The 22,702-nt window shown below is 44.3% G+C and overlaps 1 protein-coding gene across 2 annotated transcripts in view; it reads left to right on the forward strand.

Moving 5' to 3' along the window:
* The window catches only part of slc13a3 (solute carrier family 13 member 3), a 65,408-nt gene that overhangs the window by 30,590 nt on the left and 12,116 nt on the right, over positions 1-22,702 (forward strand). For both annotated transcript variants that reach the window (XM_068048530.1, XM_068048529.1), the window contains exons 8-12: positions 2,024-2,128; positions 4,434-4,531; positions 7,130-7,242; positions 11,809-11,970; positions 22,451-22,588. In XM_068048530.1, the coding sequence (XP_067904631.1) occupies positions 2,024-2,128; positions 4,434-4,531; positions 7,130-7,242; positions 11,809-11,970; positions 22,451-22,588 (616 nt within the window). The remainder of the gene's footprint in view (positions 1-2,023; positions 2,129-4,433; positions 4,532-7,129; positions 7,243-11,808; positions 11,971-22,450; positions 22,589-22,702) is intronic.

Raw genomic sequence — 22,702 nt, forward strand, 5'->3', positions numbered from 1 at the left:
CCCCACAGTAAGGGACAGAACTGAAAATCACAGGACACTCTTGCAGATTTTCGAACTGTGTGCTAAAGAATAGGTTGATTACCAGGATTGAAGCAGATTGCCTAGGCAAGGTCCTGCACTGGGAACATCTCATAGAGTGGGAAGGGCAGAATAATTCAGAAAAGAGTTAAATATTTACAATTGGGGTAGAGGGAAGAAAAGAAAGACTATGGGGAATATTTTGGTCTAGGTACAATTTGGCCTAGGCCAACTTTTGGGTCGAGACTTGGCGTTGCACAATGAAAACACATCTGAACTGAGAGGCCTGTGAATCAATGGAAATTGGTCCTTGGGCCTCATCAGCATACATGCTGGAGGCTGCCTCCGTAGGCAGCTCACCCTAGCAAAGAGATGACTGGCACTGACTCTCAGGTAAGTTCCAGTCGGGCATTTTGGAGAGGGACAATGTGGTTGCAAGGTGGCATCTGCTCCTTTGCCTCCGCAGGAACATTTTAGAAAATAATAATTATGACAAGGTTTAAAAAGTAATAATTATGACTAGGCTGAATTCTTTCACCACTCATCACTGCCAAATTTCTCAATGGGGACCTTTCAACAGTTTTAGGCCCCTAAATTACATATGTAAGGGGTCTAATGTCTGTTTTAGGTGTCCACTCAGGACACCTGATGAAATGGCTGCACAAATTTAGCGGCAAGACCAACACCTGTGCAAGTAGGAAAAGATTATCCCACTGCTAATTTGATATAACTTACACCTGTTTTACACCCCCCCCCCCTCACTAACCAAAATGGGCCCAAAGCAGACCACTTTCTACTCCAATATATTTCTTCTATAGGTCCCTCTAGACTTGGCTCATTACCATTTTCACAAATATATTACATGTGATCAACACAGTTCAGCGCTGAGTTTGAGATTATGGATTGACGAGAGGCTCATTTATTAAAGTGTATATATTCAGGAGTTGTGTTTGGACCAGCCCATGATTGAGGAAGCAGCCACATGTGCTTGTGCTAATCAGAGAATCAGAAACTGAGTGGGCACTGATATCAAAACGCAGTTCTGTACCACATAATATGGCTACTGCACACACCCCATTAGTCAATTAAATTAGTTTTGATTAGATTGTTTAGATTTGCTCATCGCATAGTAACTGACAAGGTCAGTTGTCACAGACTATGACTAAAACTACTGACCATAAATTTCTGGCCAACAAAATCAATCACGTGGAAAATCATAGAAGTTTTAATGGAATCTATTTTTCTGCAAAATCCCTGAAGTTCCACAGGGAGACCGGATCAATTGTATAGGTGCTCTTTACATGGTTTGAAGGCTCCTATGCAAATAATGAGTTCTCTCCCACCATGTGAAGATTCAGGAATTCCACATTGCGTTTGGTTAAAAATGCACGGTTTTAGCTAGCCATTGGATTACATCTTCGCCATTTGTAGAGATGCATTCAAGAAAAGTCTCAGCAGTTCTCCATGTGGTAATCTCACAGAGCAGATTTAATGCATCCAATTTCATTCCTCTTGTGCTGCTTATAAACCATCAGTGAAAGTAAACCTCTGCTCCTTCTTTCCTGCTCTTTATTTTTTACCATAATTAAATTACCCAGTTGCTGCCGTTCTTGAGTTTTGATCCTGCGTTCCTTCCATATATTTGCTATTATGTATGCCCCACTCACTGAATTTAATGAGCACACACTCAGCATGAAGGAATGCTGCAGCGTCTTTCAGATCAGACATTAAAACAAGGCCTGTGGCACTATTTTGGGGAACAGAAGGGGAGTTCTCCCTACTGTCCTTGTCAATATTTAACCCTCAACCAGCAACACTGAAAACTGTGATCTCATTGCTCTTTGTTGAAGCTTGCTGTGTGCAAATTGGATGCCGTGTTTCCTACATTACATTAGTGACTAGAACTGAAACATACTTAGTTGTCTGTAAATTGCTTTGGAACATCCAGAGGTCGTGAAAGGTGCTATTTAAATGCAAGTCTTTCCTTCTTTTAATAACCTTGCAGGTTTGCAGAGGGCACTGTTTCAATATTCTTCACCTTCTATGTGATTCTGCTTCTCACAAGAGATCCAAAATTCATTCCTGGGTGGGCCAGTATTTTCCAACAAGGGTAAGAAGACTTTTGTAAATTTGTATAGATGAACTGTTCAATTATAAATGTTTTGAAAAATACATTTGAGGAAGCAAAGAGTACAAAGAACTGAGAACTATATAAAATTCAGTGGAGAGTAATTAAATGAGGCATTATAATAAGGTAATAGAAAAATGTATTTTAGGGGGACTAGGTGGTGCAATGCAATATTACACATTAGTCTTTCACCTCCTGGGACCTAGACTGATAAGATGAATGTTGACTTAGAGATACAGCACTGAAGCAGGCCCTTCGGCCCACCGAGTCTGTGCCGACCAACAACCACCCATTTATACTAATCCTACACTAATCCCATATTCCTACCACATCCTCACCTGCCCCTATATTCCCCTACCACCTACCTATACTAGGGGCAATTTATAATGGCCAATTAACCTATCAACCTGCAAGTCTTTTGGCTGTGGGAGGAAACCGGAGCACCCGGAGGAAACCCACGCAGACACAGGGAGAACTTGCAAACTCCACACAGGCAGTACCCAGAATTGAACCCGGGTCACTGGAGCTGTGAGGCTGCGGTGCTAACCTCTGTGCCACTGTGTTCTCTCTGTCTGCTCACTATAAGGGTCTTAGTGAGTTTGGGCAGATTCAGTTCAGTTCCTAGTGGACAACTGCCATAACTTAAAACTGCCCAAAATTCAGCCCAAACTGGCAATCTGACTCACAGAGATCACAAGATGGCTGGTGTGGTAAATGGAAAAATGTCACCATGAGATTGGTTCAGGAATGTTCTTGGAGACGAATAGAGGGAATTTCGCTTCTCATATAACTATCTTGGAGTGCGTGATGTTGACAGTGGACACAAATATTCCATTTTCTGTTATTAATATCCCTCACCTTGGATACAAAAAGAGGGGGAAAAACCAAGTTATGGATAGAGAAAAGGAAATCCAAAATGTTGGTATGTTGGTAGCAGTAGGTGTCTGCTGGTCATTTCATGAAAATGTTCAAAAAATATTAAAAACAAAGAATCAGGCAATGGCAAATAGATTATACAGATTCTTCACATCTGAATTCACAAATTAATTCCTGATTCAGTCATTTTGGCTCAGAAATCTATTGCACTAAAACAGGTGTTGTGAAGAAACTTAAAGAATATAATATCTACAGCACACCTAACCAGATAGGATACACGCTAGAAAGGGAGAGCACATATTTTAAATGGCAGACTGTATCATATTATCTGCTTTTTACGCCTCAGTTTACAGGAGTTATATGTCTCTACTAATCTATGCCATGCCTTTTTAATCAAAATTCTCTTTGTGTTCATTTATGTGCATAATTTGGTTTTCACTGCAGACCCAGCCCATTACTTCTTTCTCTTTTATCTACATTTGTCCCCTCCCCGTCTGCCTTTAAGTCCCTCCTTATAACCCAGCTCTTTGATTGAGATTTTGGTCTCTTGCTCTAATTTTTCCTTCTTTGGCTCAGCATGCATTTTCCTGTACGAAACATCTTAGGATGATTTTCTGCATTAAAGGTAGTATATAAATGCAAGTTTTTATTGTTGCAGGATTCAGAAGCAATCAGCCCAGCTTTGTTAAACAGCTGGGATTCTTCAAGAAGATGCTTAAGCTGGTGGGAGAAGGTTAACCAGTGGTTGTAATTTACTTTGATTTCAGAAGGCATTTGAAAAGGTTTCACGTGCAAGACTTTTAAAAGTTTGGCGTCATAGAGAGGAGTTATAAGCAACAATTTAATAATGAAGGTTTATCATTGTCAAGAGACACTTCTGAGCAAACCTATAAGATACTTAACTGGACAGAGAAAGGAAGCCTAAAATTATACTTTCGGGTACACCAAGGCAGTAAGAAAACAAGATGGTGTTCAAGTTTGTGTATTTAAAATAGTCAACTGGAAATATACCTTTACAACAATAGGGACAGGTGGGGATGTGATAGGAATATGGGATTAGTGTAGGATTAGTATAAATGGGTGGTTGATGGTCGGCACAGACTCGGTGGGCCGAAGGGCCTGTTTCAGTGCTGTATCTCTAAACTAAACTAAACAAGAGCTGGTATTGAATATCAGGAAATGCAAATTGAATCCAGGTTAAGGAACATTGGAGGGGATTGCACTGTTTTTGCTTTAGTGTGCTATTGAGTTAGATCAGAGACTGAGTTATACTGATACATTTGCCTCACTTAAAAAAAGAGACCTGCACACAAGAGTGGCAGTTTAACTGCATACTCCCTCCTCAGAGGTGAAGTCATCATTAACTATCAGCCTACTTTCCTATTATTTGTTCTAAAACACTCTTTTTCAGATATGTGACAGATGCGGTGATTGGAATGTCATTCGTTATTTCAATGTGCTTCTTTCCATCTCAAAAGCCTTCATTGAAGTGGTGGTTTGATCCAAAAGGTATGTGAACCAGTTTAACCAAATTATGGATGAAAAAGGGAGATGTAAGGGGAGAAAAGTCGAGAGCTGTGCCTTTTATGTAAGTGGAAGAAAAAGTTAAAAGTGCAGTCTGGAACTGTGCATTGTATATGGGGAAAAAACCTGTGCAGCTAAGACAGTTACTAATAAACCCAATAGGGAAATGAGGGAACATTTCTTTGCTTAGAGAGTGGTTAGAATGTGGAATTTGCTACCATAGGAAGCAGTTGAGGTAAATAGCTTCGATGCTTTCAAAAGGAAACTAGACGAGTACATAAGAGAGAAGGGAATAGAAAGGTATGCTGAAAGGCTGAGATGTGGTAGATAGAACAAGAACAGTCTCATGTGGATTATAAACACCAGACTGATTGAGCTGAATGGCCTGTTTCTGTGCTGTATACTTTGCAATATATATGAATGTGCGTAACTGTTAGACGACAGTGTGGAACAGTATGTGTAGAGAGTAAATGTGGACCTGAAAACTCATGGGTCACAATTTCAGTGATTATGCCAGGATTACACCCATCAGTGCCCTTCAGTGCAGACCCTACCAGAGTTTGTGAGGTCAATGGGAGGGCACTTCAATTGCATGGAGCTGGCAGACATCTGCACCATTACAGGCACCTCTCCTGAGCCATTGGCCCTGTGCAATCAGAAAATTCATAGTTTACCTGCAATCCTGGATAGTGGGGTGAAATTCCAGGCCCAACACCCGCTTCCCCCCAAAAGCCTCAATAAGTGCACACTTGGGATGGAATTTTATGCCCCCCAAAACAGGAGACTAGTGGCGGGCGGTAAAGGCCTGCTCCCTGACCCGAACCCAACAGGACCCGACGACATGTGTCGGGTTCGGGTCGGGTTCCTCTTCCGGATCCGGCTTTTGGGCTCGGGTCAGGGCAGGCTGAGTCCAGGTCGGCTGGGTCAGGTTGGGCCAGACACACACGGTAAGTGCTCTGCTGGTAAGTATTAAAATTAAAAAGCTTACCTGAACTGGGAGTCCGGGATGAAATTGAGTCTGTGCAGTGAGCGAGTGATGTCACTATGACATCGCCGCGCATGCGCTGCAGCTTCCGGGAGGTTCCGAGTTGGAAGGTAAGTAAAGGGATGGTTGGATCGGGTCGAGTTGGGGTCGGGCTTGGGGCAAAATCGGAGGGACTCGGGCCTGGTCCGGCTCGGGTCCGCTGTGGTACAGTTGGGTTCGGGTCGGGTTCTTTTTCCTGACCTGAGGAGGCCTTTAGCGGGCGGGGCCCTTCCCGACCCACTCCCGCCTCCGCTGCCAATTTACGCGGGACGGCGGCAGCGAGAACTGACCCACCCACCCCAGGCCAATCAAAGCCCTTAAGTGGCCAATTAACGGCCTCTGCCCGTTGCCACGGGGATTTTACGTTTGGCTGGCTGAACTCAGAAAAGCCACCTGATAAAACTAGGCGGCCTTCTGGCAGGCTGGGGGGTGAGCCCTCCTGATCGGGCACCCTGTGCCCATGGAGGGCCGCCCCTGAATCTCCAACTGCTCCCAATGCCCAACACGCCCTCTGCCCCCCCTTACCAACCCTGCTTGCCTCGCTGGGGACTAACCTATTGACCCCGGCAAGGCCCCAAGCACTTACCTCTTTTCCGGGAATGTCCATCATCTTTGTCCTGCAACTGGATGTAGGCCCACCACGCTCCCCGTGGTGCTGCTGGGACTAAGAGCTGCCGGCCTGCTGATTGGCCGGCAGCTCCATTAGGTGGGACTTCCTGCCTCAATGAGCTGGAAGTCCTGCCCAAGACCAATTAAGAACCTGGGAACTGGAATCCAAGCCCGGTGGAGGCAGGATCACCACCGACTTTTCGGCCAGTGGACGGCTCCCCCCTGCCCGTCGTAAAATCCAGCCCTTGGTCCCTTTAATTATGAGGCTAAATTTACCAGTCTTTTGCGTGTCCAGCCATTCTCACTTCCACCCCTCACAAAGCAGAGTGGAAAATTCCTAAAACGTTCCAGCAGAATCCCTGAGAAAATTTTGGCTTGTTCGACAGAAGAGTGTGGAACTGTGAGTTGTACATGGCAAAACTGTTAAGCCAGCTGAGCCTGCCTGGGGTTGCGCAATGTGTTTGGGGAGACGCACAATACAAACAGGTTTATAATTCGGTCTAATCAAATTCAGTTTAATCAGCAGCATTTGCAGAGAAGGCTACACTAGCAAATTCACTAATGTGTCAACAAAGCTTGAGTAACCGTTCATCTGCATTAGCAAGGATATAGTTATTCATTAAAATGGCTGATCTGTCACACAGTTGAAAACAGTAAAACATTTACATTTCTCTATATGCTGAATCATTTGCTCAATTAAAGTGAAAGGTTAACATAAGAAATAGGAGCAGGAGTAGGTCACTCAATCCTTTGAGCTGGCTCCGCCATTCAGTAAGGCTGCGTTGTTTTGTTGTACATGACTATCATTTTGGAGATCATCAAGACTGTAACTGACTGGCATTGTAATTACTGACAATCGTTCCCAAACTTCGTAATTACTTGGCTTTTGCAATAACTGGACGCTTATCTTATTTCCACCTTTATTTATTTTCTCTATTCTTCTTCCCCAGCCTCTGGAACAATGAATCCACCCCTGCTAACCTGGAAGAAAATCCAAACAGATTTACCCTGGAATGTGTTCCTCCTGCTCGGAGGAGGATATGCAATAGCAAAAGGGTGTGAGGTACTTCTTATCAGATGTACTTGATATTTTACCTGAAATAATGTTTAAAAAGAAGGCATAATACCAATTTAACAGCTTGACTCATTAAACCCTAAATTCCTCAGTGTTGGATCCCTTATGGAAGTCTGTTTCTAATTTCAAAGAAAATATTCTTAATGCGTTTGTTCCGGAACATTTCTGATCAAGTAGAGGGGTGGACTTTCCTGATCTTCCAGCTGTAACTTTGGCAGAAGAGTGTCAGAAACCCAGGGGAATAGTGTAAAAAACAGCTTTATGCCATTTTTTTTTAGCATTTCTACCTAAGTTACACTGGAAGAAACAAAACAAGAAGTGCTGGAAATACTCAGCAGGTCAGGCAGCATCTGTGGAGAGAGAAGCAAAGTTAACGTTTCAGGTCTGTGACCTTTCGTCAGAACTGGCAAAGGTTAGAAAAGAATTAGGTTTTAAGCAAGTGAAGGGGAAGAGAGTGGGGAAGAGAACAAAGGAGAAGGTGCTTGATAGGGCAGAGGGAGATTAAATAACAAAGCTGTTCTGGGACAAAGGCAAAGCGTGTGTTAATGCTTGTGGTGAAAGACAAAGTATTTGTTGAGAGAAAGTGTTAATAGTGGAATAATGAACAGCTCTGACTACATGAAAAACAGGCACATAGTTAAAAAAATAACATATTAAAAAAGGCCAGTCATGCTCTGAAGTTATTGAACTCCATGTTCAGTCTGCAAGGCTGTAGAGTGCCTAATCGAAAGGTCAGGTGCTGCTCCTCGAGCTTGCGTTGATGTTCGCTGGAACACTGGTGCAGGCCAAAGACAGAAATGTTGGCATGACAGCAGGGGGGAGTGTTGAAATGGCAAGCAACCGGAAGCTCGGCATCATGCTTTTGGACTGAGCAGAGGTGTTCAGTAAAGTGGTCACCCGATCTGTGTTTTGTCTCCCCATTGTAGAGGAGACCACATTGTGAACAGCGAATACAGTATACTAAATTGAAAGAAGTATAAGTAAATCGCTGCTTCACCTGAAAGGAGTGTTTGGGGCCTTGGATAGTGAGGTGAGAGGAGGTAAAAGGGCAGGTATTACACCTCCTCCGATTGCATGGGAAGGTGCCATGGGAAGGGGACGAGGTGTCAGGGGTAATGGAGGAGTGGACCAGGGTATCGCGGAGGGAACGATACCTTTGGAATGCTGACAGAGGAGGGGAGGGGAAGATGCGTTTGGTGATGGCATCACGCTGGAGGTGGTGGAAATGTCAGAGGATGATCCTCTGGATCTGGAGGTTGGTGGAGTGGAAAGTGAGGACAAGGGGAACCCTGTCACGGTTCTGGGAGGGAGGGGAAGGTGTGAGGGCAGAAGTGCAGGAAATGGGCCAGACACGGTTGAGGGCTCTGTCAACCAGATTGGGAGGGAATCCTCAGTTGAGGAAAAAGGAAGACATATCAGAGGCGCTGTTGTGGAAGGTTGCATCATCAGAGCAGATGCGTTGGAGACGTAGAAACTGGGAGAGTGGAATGGAGTCCTTACAGGAGGCACGGTGTGAAGAAATGTAGTCGAGATAGCTGTGGGAGTCGGTGAGCTTATAATGAATATTAGTAGACAGCCTATCCCCAGAGATGGAGACAGAGAGGTCAAGGAAGGGAAGGGAAGTGTCGGAGATGGACCATTTAAAGGTGAGAGAAGGGTAGAAATTGGAAGCAAAGTTGATAAAGTTTTCCAGTTCGGGAGGGAGCAGGAAACGTCACCGATATGGTCATCAATGTACCGGAAAAAGAGTTGGGGGAGGGGGTCTGAGTAGGGCTGGAGTAAGGAATGTTCAACATATCCCACAAAAAGACAGGCATAACTAGGACCCATGCGGGTACCCAGAGCAACCACTTTCACTCGAAGGAAAGGAGTGGATTTGAAGGAGAAGTTGTTCAATGTGAGAACAAGTTCAGCCAGGCAGAAGAGGGTGGTGGTGGATGGGAACTGTTGGGCCTCTGTTCAAGGAAGAAGCAGAGAGCCCATAAACAGTCCTGGTGGGGGATGGAGGTGTAGAGAGATTGGACGTCCATATTGAAGAGGAGGCAGATAGGGCCAGGAAACTGGAAATTGTCAAAATGACATAGGGTGTCAGAAGAGTCACGGATGTAGGTGGGAAGAGACTGGACGAGCAGAGAAAATATTGAGTCAAGATAGGAAGTTCAGTGGGGCAGGAACAAGCTGAAATGATGAGTCTGCCAGGACAATCCTGTTTGTGGATTTTAGGAAGGAGGTAGAAGCAGGCTGTCTGGGGTTGCGGGGCTATGAGGTTGGAAGCTCCTCCCAATCAGCAGACCGATTCACCCACCTCCAGCATTCTCCCTCCACCTGAACCCCTCCCTCTGGCCTCGTACCCACTCTTGATCTTTTCATTGAGAACTTTTGGTGAGACATTGGCTGTCTCAATTTCTCTGCTCCCCTCACTCACTCTAACCTGTCTCCCTCTGAACTAGCTGCACTCCGTTCTCTCAGGTCTAACCCCAACATTGTGATCAAATCTTTAGACAAGAGTGGTGCAGTTGTTGTCTGGTGTACCAACCTCTACCTTGCAGAGGCTGAGTGCCAACTCTCAGACACGTCATCCTACTTCCCTCGGACTATGACCCCACCACCGAACATCAAGCTACTGTCTATAGGACTGTCGCTGACCTCATCTGCTCTGGAGATCTTCCCTCTGCAGCTTCCAACTTCATAGCCCCGCAACATCAGAACCGCAACAGGGTTCCTCTTGTCCTCATTTTCCACCCAACCAGCCTCCACATCCAGAGGATCATCCTCTACCATTTCCGCCACCTCCAGTGTGATGCCACCACCAAACACATCTTCCCCTCCCCTCTCCTGTCAGCATTCCGAAGGGATCATTCCCTCCACGACACCCTGGACCACTCCTCCATTACCCCTGACACCTCGTGCCCTTCCCACAGCACCTTCCCATGCAATTGCAGGAAGAGTAATGCCTGCCCTTTTACCGCCTCTCACCTCACTATCCAAGGCCCCAAACACTCCTTTCAGGTGAAGCAGCGATTTATTTGTACTTCTTTCAATTTAGCATACTGTATTCGCTGCTCACAATACGGTCTCCTCTACATTGGGAGACCAAACGCAGATTGGGTGACCACTTTGCGGAACACCTCCGCTCAGTCTGAAAGCATGACCCCGAGCTTCCGGTTGCTTGCCATTTCAACACTCCCCCCTGCTCTCATACCAACATTTCTGTCTTTGGCCTGCACCAGTGCGCCAGTGAACATCAACGCAAGCTTGAGGAGCAGCACCTGATCTTTCGATTAGTTCAATTGAAGTTCAACATTGAGTTCAATAACTTCAGAGCATGACTGGCCGTTCTTTAATATGTTATTTTTTAACCATGTGCCTGCTTTTCATGCAGTCAGAGCTGCTCATTATTCCACTATTAACACTCTCTCTGGAATACTGCTTTGTCTTTCACCACAAGCATTAACACACGCTTTGCCTTTGTCCCAGGATGGCTTTGTTATTTAATCTCCCTCTGCCCTATCAAGCACCTTCTCCTTTGTTCTCTTCCCCACTCTCTTCCCCTTCACTTGCTTAAAACCTAATTCTTTTCTAACCTTTGCCAGTTCTGATGAAAGGTCACGGACCTGAAATGTTAACTTTGCTTCTCTCTCCACAGATGCTGCCAGACCTGCTGAGTATTTCCAGCACTTTTTATTTCGTTTCAGATTTCCAGCATCTGCAGTATTTTGCTTTTATTACACTGGGAGAGCCTGATTAAGAGGGTACACTTTGTTCCTGCATACCCAAGTGGAGAGATCTTAGCTAACCCAGTTGGCAAGAGCCCTCAAGTACAACCATGCAGCCTACCGGCACTGGTAAGCTTATACATCATGACCATGATGTGTGTTTGGGCACTGGCTTGCAGGGTTAACTGGAGTCAAGTGTGAAGATGAGTTAATCCAAACTACTTCTACCTTCTCAGTTCTTGCCGATAGTTAATGAGGCCATTAAAAAAAAAGCAAACAAAACACCGGATTCATTTCTAGTGGGATTGCATTGGAAAGCAGAGAAGGTATGTTAACCTTGTATTGAAACTTGGTTAGTCTGCACTTGGAGTACTGTGAACAGTTCAGACCTGCATGTTATAGAAACAATATAGAGGCACTGGAGAAAGTGCAAAAAAATTTACTAGCATGATGCCAGAATGGAGAGATTATACCTGTCAGGAAAGATTGAACAGGCTGAGGCTGTTTTCTCTTGAAAAGAGAAGACGGAGGGGTGACCTGATAGAGGCCTTTAAGACTATGCAAAGGATTTGATGGGTAGATACAGAGATACAGAGATAATTTATCAGAGGCTCTCTTGGTGGATAACCTTGCTCAATGGGAGTGTAGGTTGGAGAATTGAGCATAGAGGTCAGAATGACCAATTAGCAATGTTTTTGTGTGTCTGTTTTACCCAAACATAAGTATTTCACAATTTTGGATTCTGTATTTTTCCAGGAAGTCCAATCCTTTTAAAATTAGTACAGAACTTAGACCTTCCTCGTCCAGCTTTACAATGTCTGTCGTCTTTGCTTTCCAGGTTTCGGGGCTGTCCATCTGGATTGGCAGCCAGCTTCGGCCACTGGCGAACATTACACCAACCACAGCCATCACACTGATCTCTTTGCTGATAACATGTTTCACTGAATTTGCCAGCAACACTGCCACAATTGTTATAATGTTACCGATCGTGGCTGAACTGGTGAGTTTCTTGAAAAAGCAGGAAGAAAAAAGAAAAACCTGCCTTTCTATAGTGCCTTTCATGACCTCAGGATGTCACAAAGTGCCAATGAAGTAGTTTTGAAGAGTAGTCACTGTTGTAGTGTGGGAGATGTGGCAGCCAATCTGCACACAGCAAGGTCCCACAGACAGCAGTATGATAATGACCAAATAACGCGTCTTAGTGATGTTGGCTTAGTGATGTAGGTTGGGGAATAAATATTGGCCAGGACACCTGGAGGACTCCTCGATTTTTCTTCAAAATAGTTCCATGGTATCAGTTACGTCCACCTAGAAGGGCAGACGGGAACTCGGTTAACATCCCATCCAAAAGAATGCACCTCTAACAATGCAACACTCCCTCGGTACTCCACCGAAGTGTCAGCGTGGATTTTTGTGCTGAAGTCTCTGGAGTGGGACTTAAACGCACAACATTCTGATTCAGGGACATTATTGTGTTATTTATTTTACATTGTGCACAGTTGGGATAGTGGCTTGTGCTATAGATACAGTAACAGGGCAGATTCCATTTCAATGTGACTGTTGTAGCACAAACTATTGTACTATTAATTTAGTCTCTATGTCACAGAGCTTCATGTGTCAATGTGCATATCAAAAATTCAGGATTACGGTTGAGGTTAGGCTATAGAATTGAAAGTAGAGGCCTGCTACCCGACCTGAACCCAACAGGACCCGACGACATGTGTCGGGTGCGGGTCGGGTCAGGCCCATCTTCCGGGGCCGGCTTTCGGGCACGGGTCGGGCCGAGTCCAGGTCGAATCGGGTCAGGTCGGGCCGGACACACACGGTAAGTGCTCTGCTGGAATTTTAAAAAACGTACCTGAGCTGGGAGTCTGGGATGAAACTGAGTTTGCGCAGAGCAACTGGTGTCACTATGATGTCATCGCGCATACGCTGCAGCTTCCGGCAGGTTCGGTGTCAGGAAGGTAAGTAAAGGGATGATCGGGTCGGGCTCGGGTTGGGTCAAGTAGTGGAGGGTTTGGGTCGGGTCGGGTTCGGGCAAAAACGGAGGGACTCGGACCGGGTCGGGCTCGGATCCATTGTAGTTCGGTTGGGTTCGGGTCGGGTTCTTTTTCCCGACCTAAAGCAGGCCTCTACTTGAAAGTACTCAAAGACTGAGCATCCACAGCTCTCTGGGAAAGAGAATTCCAAAGGTTCACAACCTTTTGAGTGAAGAAATTTCTCTTTATCTCACTCCTAAATGGCCAACCCCTTACACTATGACCCCTAGCTCTCGACTCCCCAGCCAGGGGAAACATTCCCGCAGCATTTAAACTGTCAAGCCCCTTAAGAATTTTATATGTTTCAATGAGATCACTTCTCATTCTTCTGAATTCTAGGGAATACAGGCTTAGTCTACTCAGTCTCTCCTCAGAGAACAATCCCCTCATCCCATTAATCAGGATATGAATCTCCGTTGCACTCGATCTAAAGCAAGTATATCCTTCCTTAGGTAAGGAGACCAAAACTGTACACAGTACGGCAGGAGTGGTCACACCAAGGCCCTGTACAATTGCAGTAAGACCTCTTGATTCATATACACCAATCCTTTTGTAATAAAGACTAACTATTTGTTTTCCTAATTGTTTTCTGTGGGCTGAATTTTTCCAGTCCTTTGGAGATAGGCTGGAAGGCGAGAGGGCTGGCAATATAGCAGGGGAAGGCATCAGGAAGGGAGCCTGATGTCTTCACGCCACTGTGGAATATTGTCCGCCTCGGGAGCCAATTGAACCACTTAAGGGCCACTTCCCACCACCACTGGCATTTTGCTCGCATCGGGAGGACCCACCAACATGTGGGGAGACTGCTAGGTAAAGCCTGGCTACCTCCTGTTGGGTTCCCGGGGGAGGGGTGGGGGGGGATCTTCTTTTGTGGCTGCTCCATGACTCACAGAGGGACGCCCCACCTGCAATGGCTGCCCCTGTGGCAACGGCACTGCTGGTGCACCATAACCCTCGCTCCCCCGCCCCGACTACCCAATAGCCTGGAACAGGCCCTGGTTTCCTCACAAAATCTTATGTGCTCTTCAAGGGCGCCTCGGCATTGAGGCACTCGCTCCCTCATGCTGCAGCCTCAGCAGTGGTCGCTGCTGCCGAGGCTGCTGAGCTGCCAGCCCCCTGATTAGGCCAGCAACTCTGGAGGGGGGAGGGTGGAGGGGTGGTGGGCCGCCATCCTTAATTGAACGGCAGCCCCAGTGGCGGCCTGTTAATTGGCTGCCGCTGGCAAAGTGCTGCCCCAGAGTCCTGCCGCCTACCGGAGTGGGGTCGCCTCCCACTTTCGTTCCTGGCAACAGACTTGACCCCCAATGGCAAAATTTAGCCCTGTGGTTCGTGTACGCGAGCACCCAGATCCCTCTGAATACCAACATTTCCCAGTCTCTCACCATTTAAACAAAATCCTGCTTTACTATTTTTCTTACCAAAGTGGATAACTTCATATTTCTCCACATTATATTCCCTCTGACACATTCTTAACTACTCACTTGGCCTATCTATATCCTTTTGCAACCTCTTTGCATCCTCCTTGCAGCTTATTTTCCCACCAACTTTGCAAGCTTGGGTTTATTACACTCAGTCCCCTCATCTAAGTCAATGATACAGTTTGTAAATAACTGGGCCTAGGCACTCATCCTTGAGGTACCCCATTAAATCCCAATTGTCAAAATGAACATATTTCAGTCCTGGATGTGATTTACAGCAACAGTAACAGCAGAATCCAACCCCTGCAGTCACTGGTGAACATGCCGGTGTCACAGCATATGGGATGACTGTTGAATCCCAGCACGTTCCAGATTGCTGCGAGCTTGTGCACCCATGTAGCTTAGAGGGAACATTGCTGCTGAGGCCTGAGGATTGTAGTATAAGGACATGTAAGGGTTAATGTTGGAGACAGTGAGAGCAACACCTCCCACTTTTGTGATGATGATGTAACAGTCACATGGTAATGGGTTTTGGAAGAAGAGAGTACCAGCATGAAGGATACTAGCGACGGAGGCTTGAGGAGAGTGTAAGTAATAATGTTATTAGTTGACCTAATCCAGACACCTAGATTTTATCTGCAATGCCCTAGCTATGCTACAACTAAAAGAACAACAGACAATATGGTGGCACCAGTTAGAACGACCAGAAAGTATTGAAAATCACCTTACCTCATGAAGTAGCACCAAGAGAACAGCGGGGGATTGCTATGAACTCCAGAGCCACTCCGCAGTCGAAGAAGGCGCGCACAGTCAGTGAGTCAGCCCTGCAGGCATTCGGACTGCACCATAGAAGTGTGGTGGTCTGCAACAAAAGCATCCAGGTCCAGAGATCGGGTTCTGAGTCTCAGTGCCGTGCGACGGTCCAGGATCGAGTGAGGGAATTGCAAAGGGGCCATTCTTGGATAACGGTGCACTGGATTGAAAAATCGAGGCGAGAGAGGTCAATCTCGGGAGAAAAGGCGACTCGCAAGTCGGGCGGAGTCGGCAGCCATTACTCAACCAGACCACGGAGAGAAAGCGCAGGAATGGTCGGAAAGCGCTGATAAACCCCCGAAAGAGCGCAAAAGCCTCCATTAAAGCCAGAACAATTTGAAAAAAGGAATACCCTAAAAAGCCTAACAAGAGAATGGATTTGAAATTTGGAATGTTTGAAAGGTTCCACGATCAGGAAGGACCCAAACAGGTACAAAATTGGTCCTTATGGAGAAAAAGATTCCTCCAATTTAGGATTACTTCCCAACTCCATACTAAATCAGAAACAGAACAAGTAAATACCGTTTTACATTCTATGAGTTCATTTGCGGATGACATGATCGTGAGGCAAGGGATAAATGAAGCTTCTGATAAATTTGAGGATGTGCTACAAACCTTCGACAAATATTTCAATTTAGGCAGTAACAAAATTTTGGAAAGAGCAAAATTTAAAAAGCGAGTCCAGAGGATAGGTGAATGCATAGATTCTTTTATAGATGATCTGCACAGATTGGAAGAGGGATGTCAATATGGAGAAATGAAGGTGGAACTGACAAGGGGTCGAATAGTTGTCGGAACAGCTGATGAATCTCTGTCAGATCTCTTGCAGTCAAAAGATGACCTTGCACTGAAGAAGGCAACTCGGATCGTACGACAGGCGGAAGTCCGAAGACAAAACAGAGCCATTCTGCGGGTTGAAGAGAAGCCTTGGATTAGAAGAAATCCAATGACAGTACAGTTCGTGAAGCCAAAAAAGGACAGGCAATTTGTAGAGAAGAAGACACGCATAGGTGAGAAGGTACACAACACCAGGAAACCGTGCGAGCAATGTGGAGCCAGGAAGACCCACAGACGGGATCAGTGTCAAGTTAGTAAAGCGGAACGGTATAATTGTAAAAAGACTGGGCATTATAGAAAAATGTGCCAGAGCAAGACCTCTTCACTCAAAGTCATAAAAGACCTTCACACAGAGAGCAGTGAATGAAGTGCATCAACTTTCAGCAGAAAAGGAAGCAAGAGATTTCCTGGGAGAAGTTAATGACCCAAAGCAAGGATTTTGGACAGTGGACATCTATGTAAATGGACACCTAATGAATTTTAAACTGGATACAGGTGCTAGTGTCACAGTTCTGTCAGACTAAGAGCCATGGTTGATGAGACATTGCCTACAACCAGCGGACACATAGTTGCATGGTCCAGGCGCGACCCAACTGAAAGTGAAGGGTAAGCTTCAAGCAACTCTCCAATATAGAGGGAGACAAATTATGGAAACCCTATACGTCTTGCAAAACTAAGAATTTTCCCTCCTAAGTAGAAAAGTGTGCTTAGACCTGCACCTGATCAAGAAGATTGATGAAGTCAAGCAGCCACTGGTAAACAGTTGCTTTCAAGCAGACTACCCGAACCTTTTCACAGGTTTCAGAAGACTCAAGATGGAGTATAGAATCACACTTAAAGAAAATGCTAGGCCAGTGTGTATCTTTACAGCCAGAAAGATACCTCACCCATTGATGAACCAAGTTCAAGACCTGTTGGAAGAGATAACCAGACAGGGGAGAATTTCTCCTGTTACGCAACCGACAGAGTGGTGTTCGGCCATGGTTCCTGTCCTGAAACAAAATGAAACTCTACGTATTTGTGTGGAATTAACGCAGCTTAACAAAACAGCAGCCCGTGAAATTCACCCAATGTCCACAGTGGATGACAGCTTAGCAAAATTGTCTCAGAACACCATTTTTACCAAACTTAACGCTAATCGTGGGTTTTGGCAGGTACCCTTAAATGACACCTTTAGATTACTAACCACATTTATAACATCCTTCTGGAGGTTTTGTTTCAATCAGTTTCCGTTTGGGATAACTTTCGCACCAGAGATCTTCCAAAGGTCTATGCCTAACGTCTTAGAAGGACTCAAAGGAATTATTTGTCACACGGATGAAATCCTGATACATGGATGGACAGTAGAGGCACATGACAAAAGAGTTCGATTAGTTCTACAATGACTTCAGGAAGCAGGGCTAACACTGAACGAGAAGTGTGAATTTTCCAAGACCTCAATTTGTTTCTTGGGCAGTAAAGGTATAATGGCAGATCCACATAAGACATGAGCCATTACAGAATTCCCTACTCCTACTTCCGTTTAGCAACTACAAAGATTCCTGAGAATGGCGAATCAATTAGCCAAATTTCTACCTCATTTAGCCAGGTAACAGAACCACTAAGACAACTTCTCAAAAAAGAGCAAGAGTGCTGTTGGAGTTCACACCAAGAACAAGCGCTGCGGAAGATTAAAAAGATGTTCACATCACCAGACATCTTGGCCCACTATAACCCTACTCTATCAACAATGATAGTGCCAGATGCCTCCTCCACTAGGTTAGGGGCAGTCCTTTTCCAGGAGCAACCTGATGGTTCCCGCAGGCCAATATACTACGCATCTAGAGCTTTGTCCAACACGGAGACAAGGTATGTGGTAATTGAAAAAGAAGCACTTGCCATCACATGTGCATGAGAAAATTTCAGAAATTTTGGATTGAAAGTCATCATTGAGACAGACCATAAACCTTCGGTATCTTTGTTAGATGAAAAGGTGATCACAAAAATGCCTCTAAGAATCCAAAGCTTTCATTGAAGATGGATGAGATATACATATGGGACCATATAGGTCCAGGGAAAGATGCAAACATTTGCTGATGCGCTATCAAGAACGACGGCAGACCACCCGACACAAGGTGTGAATTTTGCCAATGCGATTGAGTCATATTCGCAGTATACGGCACAAAATTGGCCAGCAAGCACACAGCATTGCAAGAAATTCATCGCACCCAAAAAGCAATGAAGGATGTATTTGTATAAGGCAGTATCTCACACAAGGGTGGTCACAAGAAGATTCTAGTGGGAAGACGATGAAAATTTTCTATGAATATAGAAAATACTTCATTATTATTGACAATTTGCTAGTTTATAATGACTGAGTGGTCATTCATAGTTCACTGAGATTGGAGATCTTAGAATGTCTACATCAAGGCCATATGGGAATAATGAAGGGCACAATCATCAGTGTGGCGGCCAGGAATATCCTATGACATTGAAAATCTGATACAGAACTGCCAGATCTGTACAATACAAAGACTAGAACAGCATGAACCTCTGTTAACTACTCAATTTCTGACCAGACTTTGGCAAAGGCTAAGTATGGATATTTTCATGTTCAACGGAAAGTCCTACATAATCACCACTGATTACTTCTCAAGGTGAATAGAAGTGAGTGGGTTATGTTCAACAACAACCGAAACAGTCATAAGAGTTCTACAAGACATCATTGCGACACATGGTATCCCTGACAAAGTGCTGTCAGATAGTGGACTACAGTTTGCGAATTAATATTTCACACAGTTTGCGACAAGAATGGGATTTCAACATCTCACAAGTTCACCATAGTATCCACAGTCAAATGGTGAAGTGGAAAGAGGTGTAAGAACCATCAAGTCCTTATTGAAGAAGAATGAAGATCTTCCAACCTGACTCCTAATTTATCTACCTACACCGTTGATGTGTGGACTATCACCTGCAGAGTTATTGATGGCCAGGAAGATTTGAATGTAACTTTCTGAGTCAATAAAAAATTGCTTCTAGGATTGAAAGTCCGAGACTCTGAGAGAGTAAGAGGCCCGGGAAAACTCATAGAAGGAAACAAACACGAAATTACAACAAAAGATTTTGTGCCAGAGACTTACCGAAACTGAATGAAGGCCAAAAAGGATTGTCATACAGACCCCCACCTGCCAAGAATGAGGCATATTAATTTCTACACATGGACATTAAGTTTCAAATTGTTGCTGGGAAGAAGAGAAGGCCTGTTACAAGGGGTTGCTCGGCCCCCTGGCTGGAAAGACATTTTTGCATATTAACAGGCAGTATTTGTAGACAAAGGACCATTCCCTGACACACACACAATCCACAAAGCCAGAAGTGGTTATACCAGTCAGTCACGTGACTACCCTGCTGGCCAACTTGGGGAGTTTTAAATTGTAGAGACAGTGTTTGAACTGGCAGAAGGCTTTTTGCTCCTGGTCTGAGAAGAACTCTCCTAACAAAAACTCTTCAGATATTGCCTCAAATTTTTCCACTTTATTTCTTCTGCTCTTTGCTGTCCCTATCTGCATGTATGTATCACATATGCATGCTAGCATCGTGTATCTGTCGGTGTTAGCTGAATTAGAGTTTAAGTTTAATAAATTTTACTTTTCTTCTTTAAACCTAAGAAAGCCTGTTTGTGCTGGTTTCTTTGCCTTATAATTGGAAAGCGGTGAACAAGGATTCACCAAGGGGGAGCTAAAAAACACAGTGTGTTTATAATTAAAACCTGTTACAGGAAGACCAGGTGAAGGCTGAAAGGGAACCCTAGATCCCTTTCTCACCTGGTCGTTACAGTGTTTGATACATGACCAAGAAAGGGAAGGTACTGTAATTCACAGAGATGAAAAGTATCAGAGATCATATTTGGTACACACAACAGAAGGGAACATATGTCGAAATAGGAGAAATATTATCCCTATTCCCCAGAAGCAGCAGTCAATCATTCATTTGGAGGGCCCAGATGATGACGAACAAACCCAAAGCAAACAGAATACTACAATCCTCAACCAAGTCAGCGATCAAGACTTACAAGGAAGACTACCGATCTTCCCACTCAGACTAGAACAAGATCGGGGAGAGTTCTGAAACCTCCTAACAGACTAAATCTGTCAAGTCTCAGACTTGAGGGGAGAAAGGGTAGCATGTTAAGTCAAGAATGTATATATGTTAAGAAAATGTTGCATAAAGACTTAGGGGGAAATGCTGATTAAGGACATAAGGACATGTAACGGTTAATGTTGGAGACAGTGTGAGCAACCCCTCCCACTGTAGTGATGATGATGTAACAGTCTCATGGTAATGGACTTTGGAAGAAGAGAGTAGCAGCATGAGGGATGCTAGCTAAGGAGGCTTGAGGAGAGAGTAAATGTGTAAATTGTTACGACTGAGGCGGGAGCAACGCACTGTCAATTCAGTCCCATCACTCTACACGTCGCAGCATATTATTAAAGTTTTCCCACCCAACTGGAAAAACAGCCAAATTAAACACTCTAGCAACCCCCATAATAAAACAGGCCAAACCAGGTATCTTTAGACAACAACAAATTAACTATTTATTCAAAAACTAAATCTTAAACACTATTAAGATAAATTTTTGTCTAAAGACCTTATAACTTCTTATTGTAACCTAACTCCACCATTCAAACACATACATTCAAAAGTAACAGTTAACCAGTTTTAAAAGTGGTGTTTTTAAAAATTAGCTGTTTCTTAAGAATAAATAAATAAGTCATTGTGGGTTATGTTCTTGATGGGTGAGGTATTCTAATGTTAAAATAATCAAACGCCTCTCGAAGTCTTCACATGGATTTGATGAAACAGTCTGTTCTTGATAGGTATTCAAAACACTTTGGCTGCAGTAGGCTTCAAACAGTTCTTTAAACAAGGAGTGTAACAATGGATCCACTCGGATTTTAAAACCGACAGTCTCTCAGTTGAAACTTTATTCCAGCAATACAAATGGTCTCTTCAAAGGGTTTTCCCCTCCTTAGGCAATTAACTTGGTCTGTAGCTCATTGTAGAATTTCTGCTGAGAAATAGACAGCTCTTTTCTTCAGTAAGCATGCTTTGCTAGTGGCTGGTTGAGACCAGTTTTAGCTAGTTTTTACACAGTCAAATTGAAACATTAAACCAAGTGACCTCTCTCTCCTGCTGTGGCCTAGGGACAGGTGCAGCCAGCAAACTGTGCTCAGTCTTAAAGGCACACTGTTTTCAAACAGAGTCTTAAAGGCACACACTGTTTTTAATCCAAGGAGAAAAAAAAGAAACGGTTCTGTGTCAAAATAATAAAAGAATTATTAGTTGACCTAATCTAGACTCCTAGACTTTATCTACAATGCCCTACCTATGCTACAACTACAACAACACACAGCAAGGATCAGTTGGTAACAATTCTCGTGCCTCTTTCTTGATAGGCGTGCTGGTCATGCAGCGTCAAATCTGGATCTGAAGACAGGCCCAGATTTGTTTCTATCCCTGTGCTTTCCATGCTCTTGGGATGTGAGCGATATTGTCAGGACCACGCTTATTGGCCACCCCTTGTTGTTCATAATGCAAATATATTGTTTATTTTCTCTGTTGCCTACATACCTGAAGAGTTTTGGTTCCTCTGACTACCTTGCATCTGTGCTACTTGTACTTTACACCTGGTAAAATATCAAATAAACCAATTCTTTAAAAAAAATGTAATTTTAAATTGACAGTGCTTGCTAACCTACATTGGCTCCCACTCCAGCAACGTTTCGATTTTAAAATCCTCAACTTTGTTTTCAAATCCCTCCATGGTCTCGTCCTGTCCTGACTCAATAACCTTCTGCAGCCCTACCACTCCCCCACCACCTCCACCACCCCCCAGCCTCCCACACCTCCAAGATCTCTGTGCTCCTCCAATCCTGGCCTCTTGCACATCCCTGATTTTCATTACTCCACCATTGGCAGCCATGCCTTCAGCTGCCTAGGCCCTAAGCTCTGGAATTCCTTCCCTGAACCTCTCTGCATCTCTACCTCTCTCTGTTCCTTTAAAAATCTCCTTAAAACCCTCCCTATTTAACCAACCATTTGTCCTCATATCTACTTGTATGACTTGGTGTCAAATTTTGTTTGCTAACACTTCTGTGAAGTACCTTGGGATGTTTTACTACGTTAAAGGCACTATATAAATGCAAATTGTTGTTGTAGTATTGAAACTTAAATGCAGTGCTCACATTGTTTCTCTAGCTCCTGGAATCAGCAGAAATTGGATTTTTATCTACCAGTAATATAATCTCCTTATTGCCAATATAATTGATATCCAGTGGACTGCTCTCAATTACAAGGACAACATCTCATCCCATTTACTTATCATTTATTGCAGGCTATACAGTTGAGTGTGAATCCTCTCTATCTGATGGTCCCTACAACCGTTGTCGGCTCCTATGCTTTTATGCTTCCAATATCAACACCTCCGAACTCCATTGCTTTTGCTACGGGCCATCTAAAGGTCAACGATATGGTATGTAGGATTCTATAGCCTCACACTTCAATGCATAAAATTGAATCAGTGATATGTGATTGAACAATCACTGCTTAGATGAATAGGACTTTTGCAACTACGCTGCTCTTTAGA

The sequence above is a fragment of the Heterodontus francisci genome, chromosome 16 (assembly GCF_036365525.1).
Source record: "Heterodontus francisci isolate sHetFra1 chromosome 16, sHetFra1.hap1, whole genome shotgun sequence".
Classification (NCBI taxonomy): Eukaryota; Metazoa; Chordata; class Chondrichthyes; order Heterodontiformes; family Heterodontidae; genus Heterodontus; species Heterodontus francisci.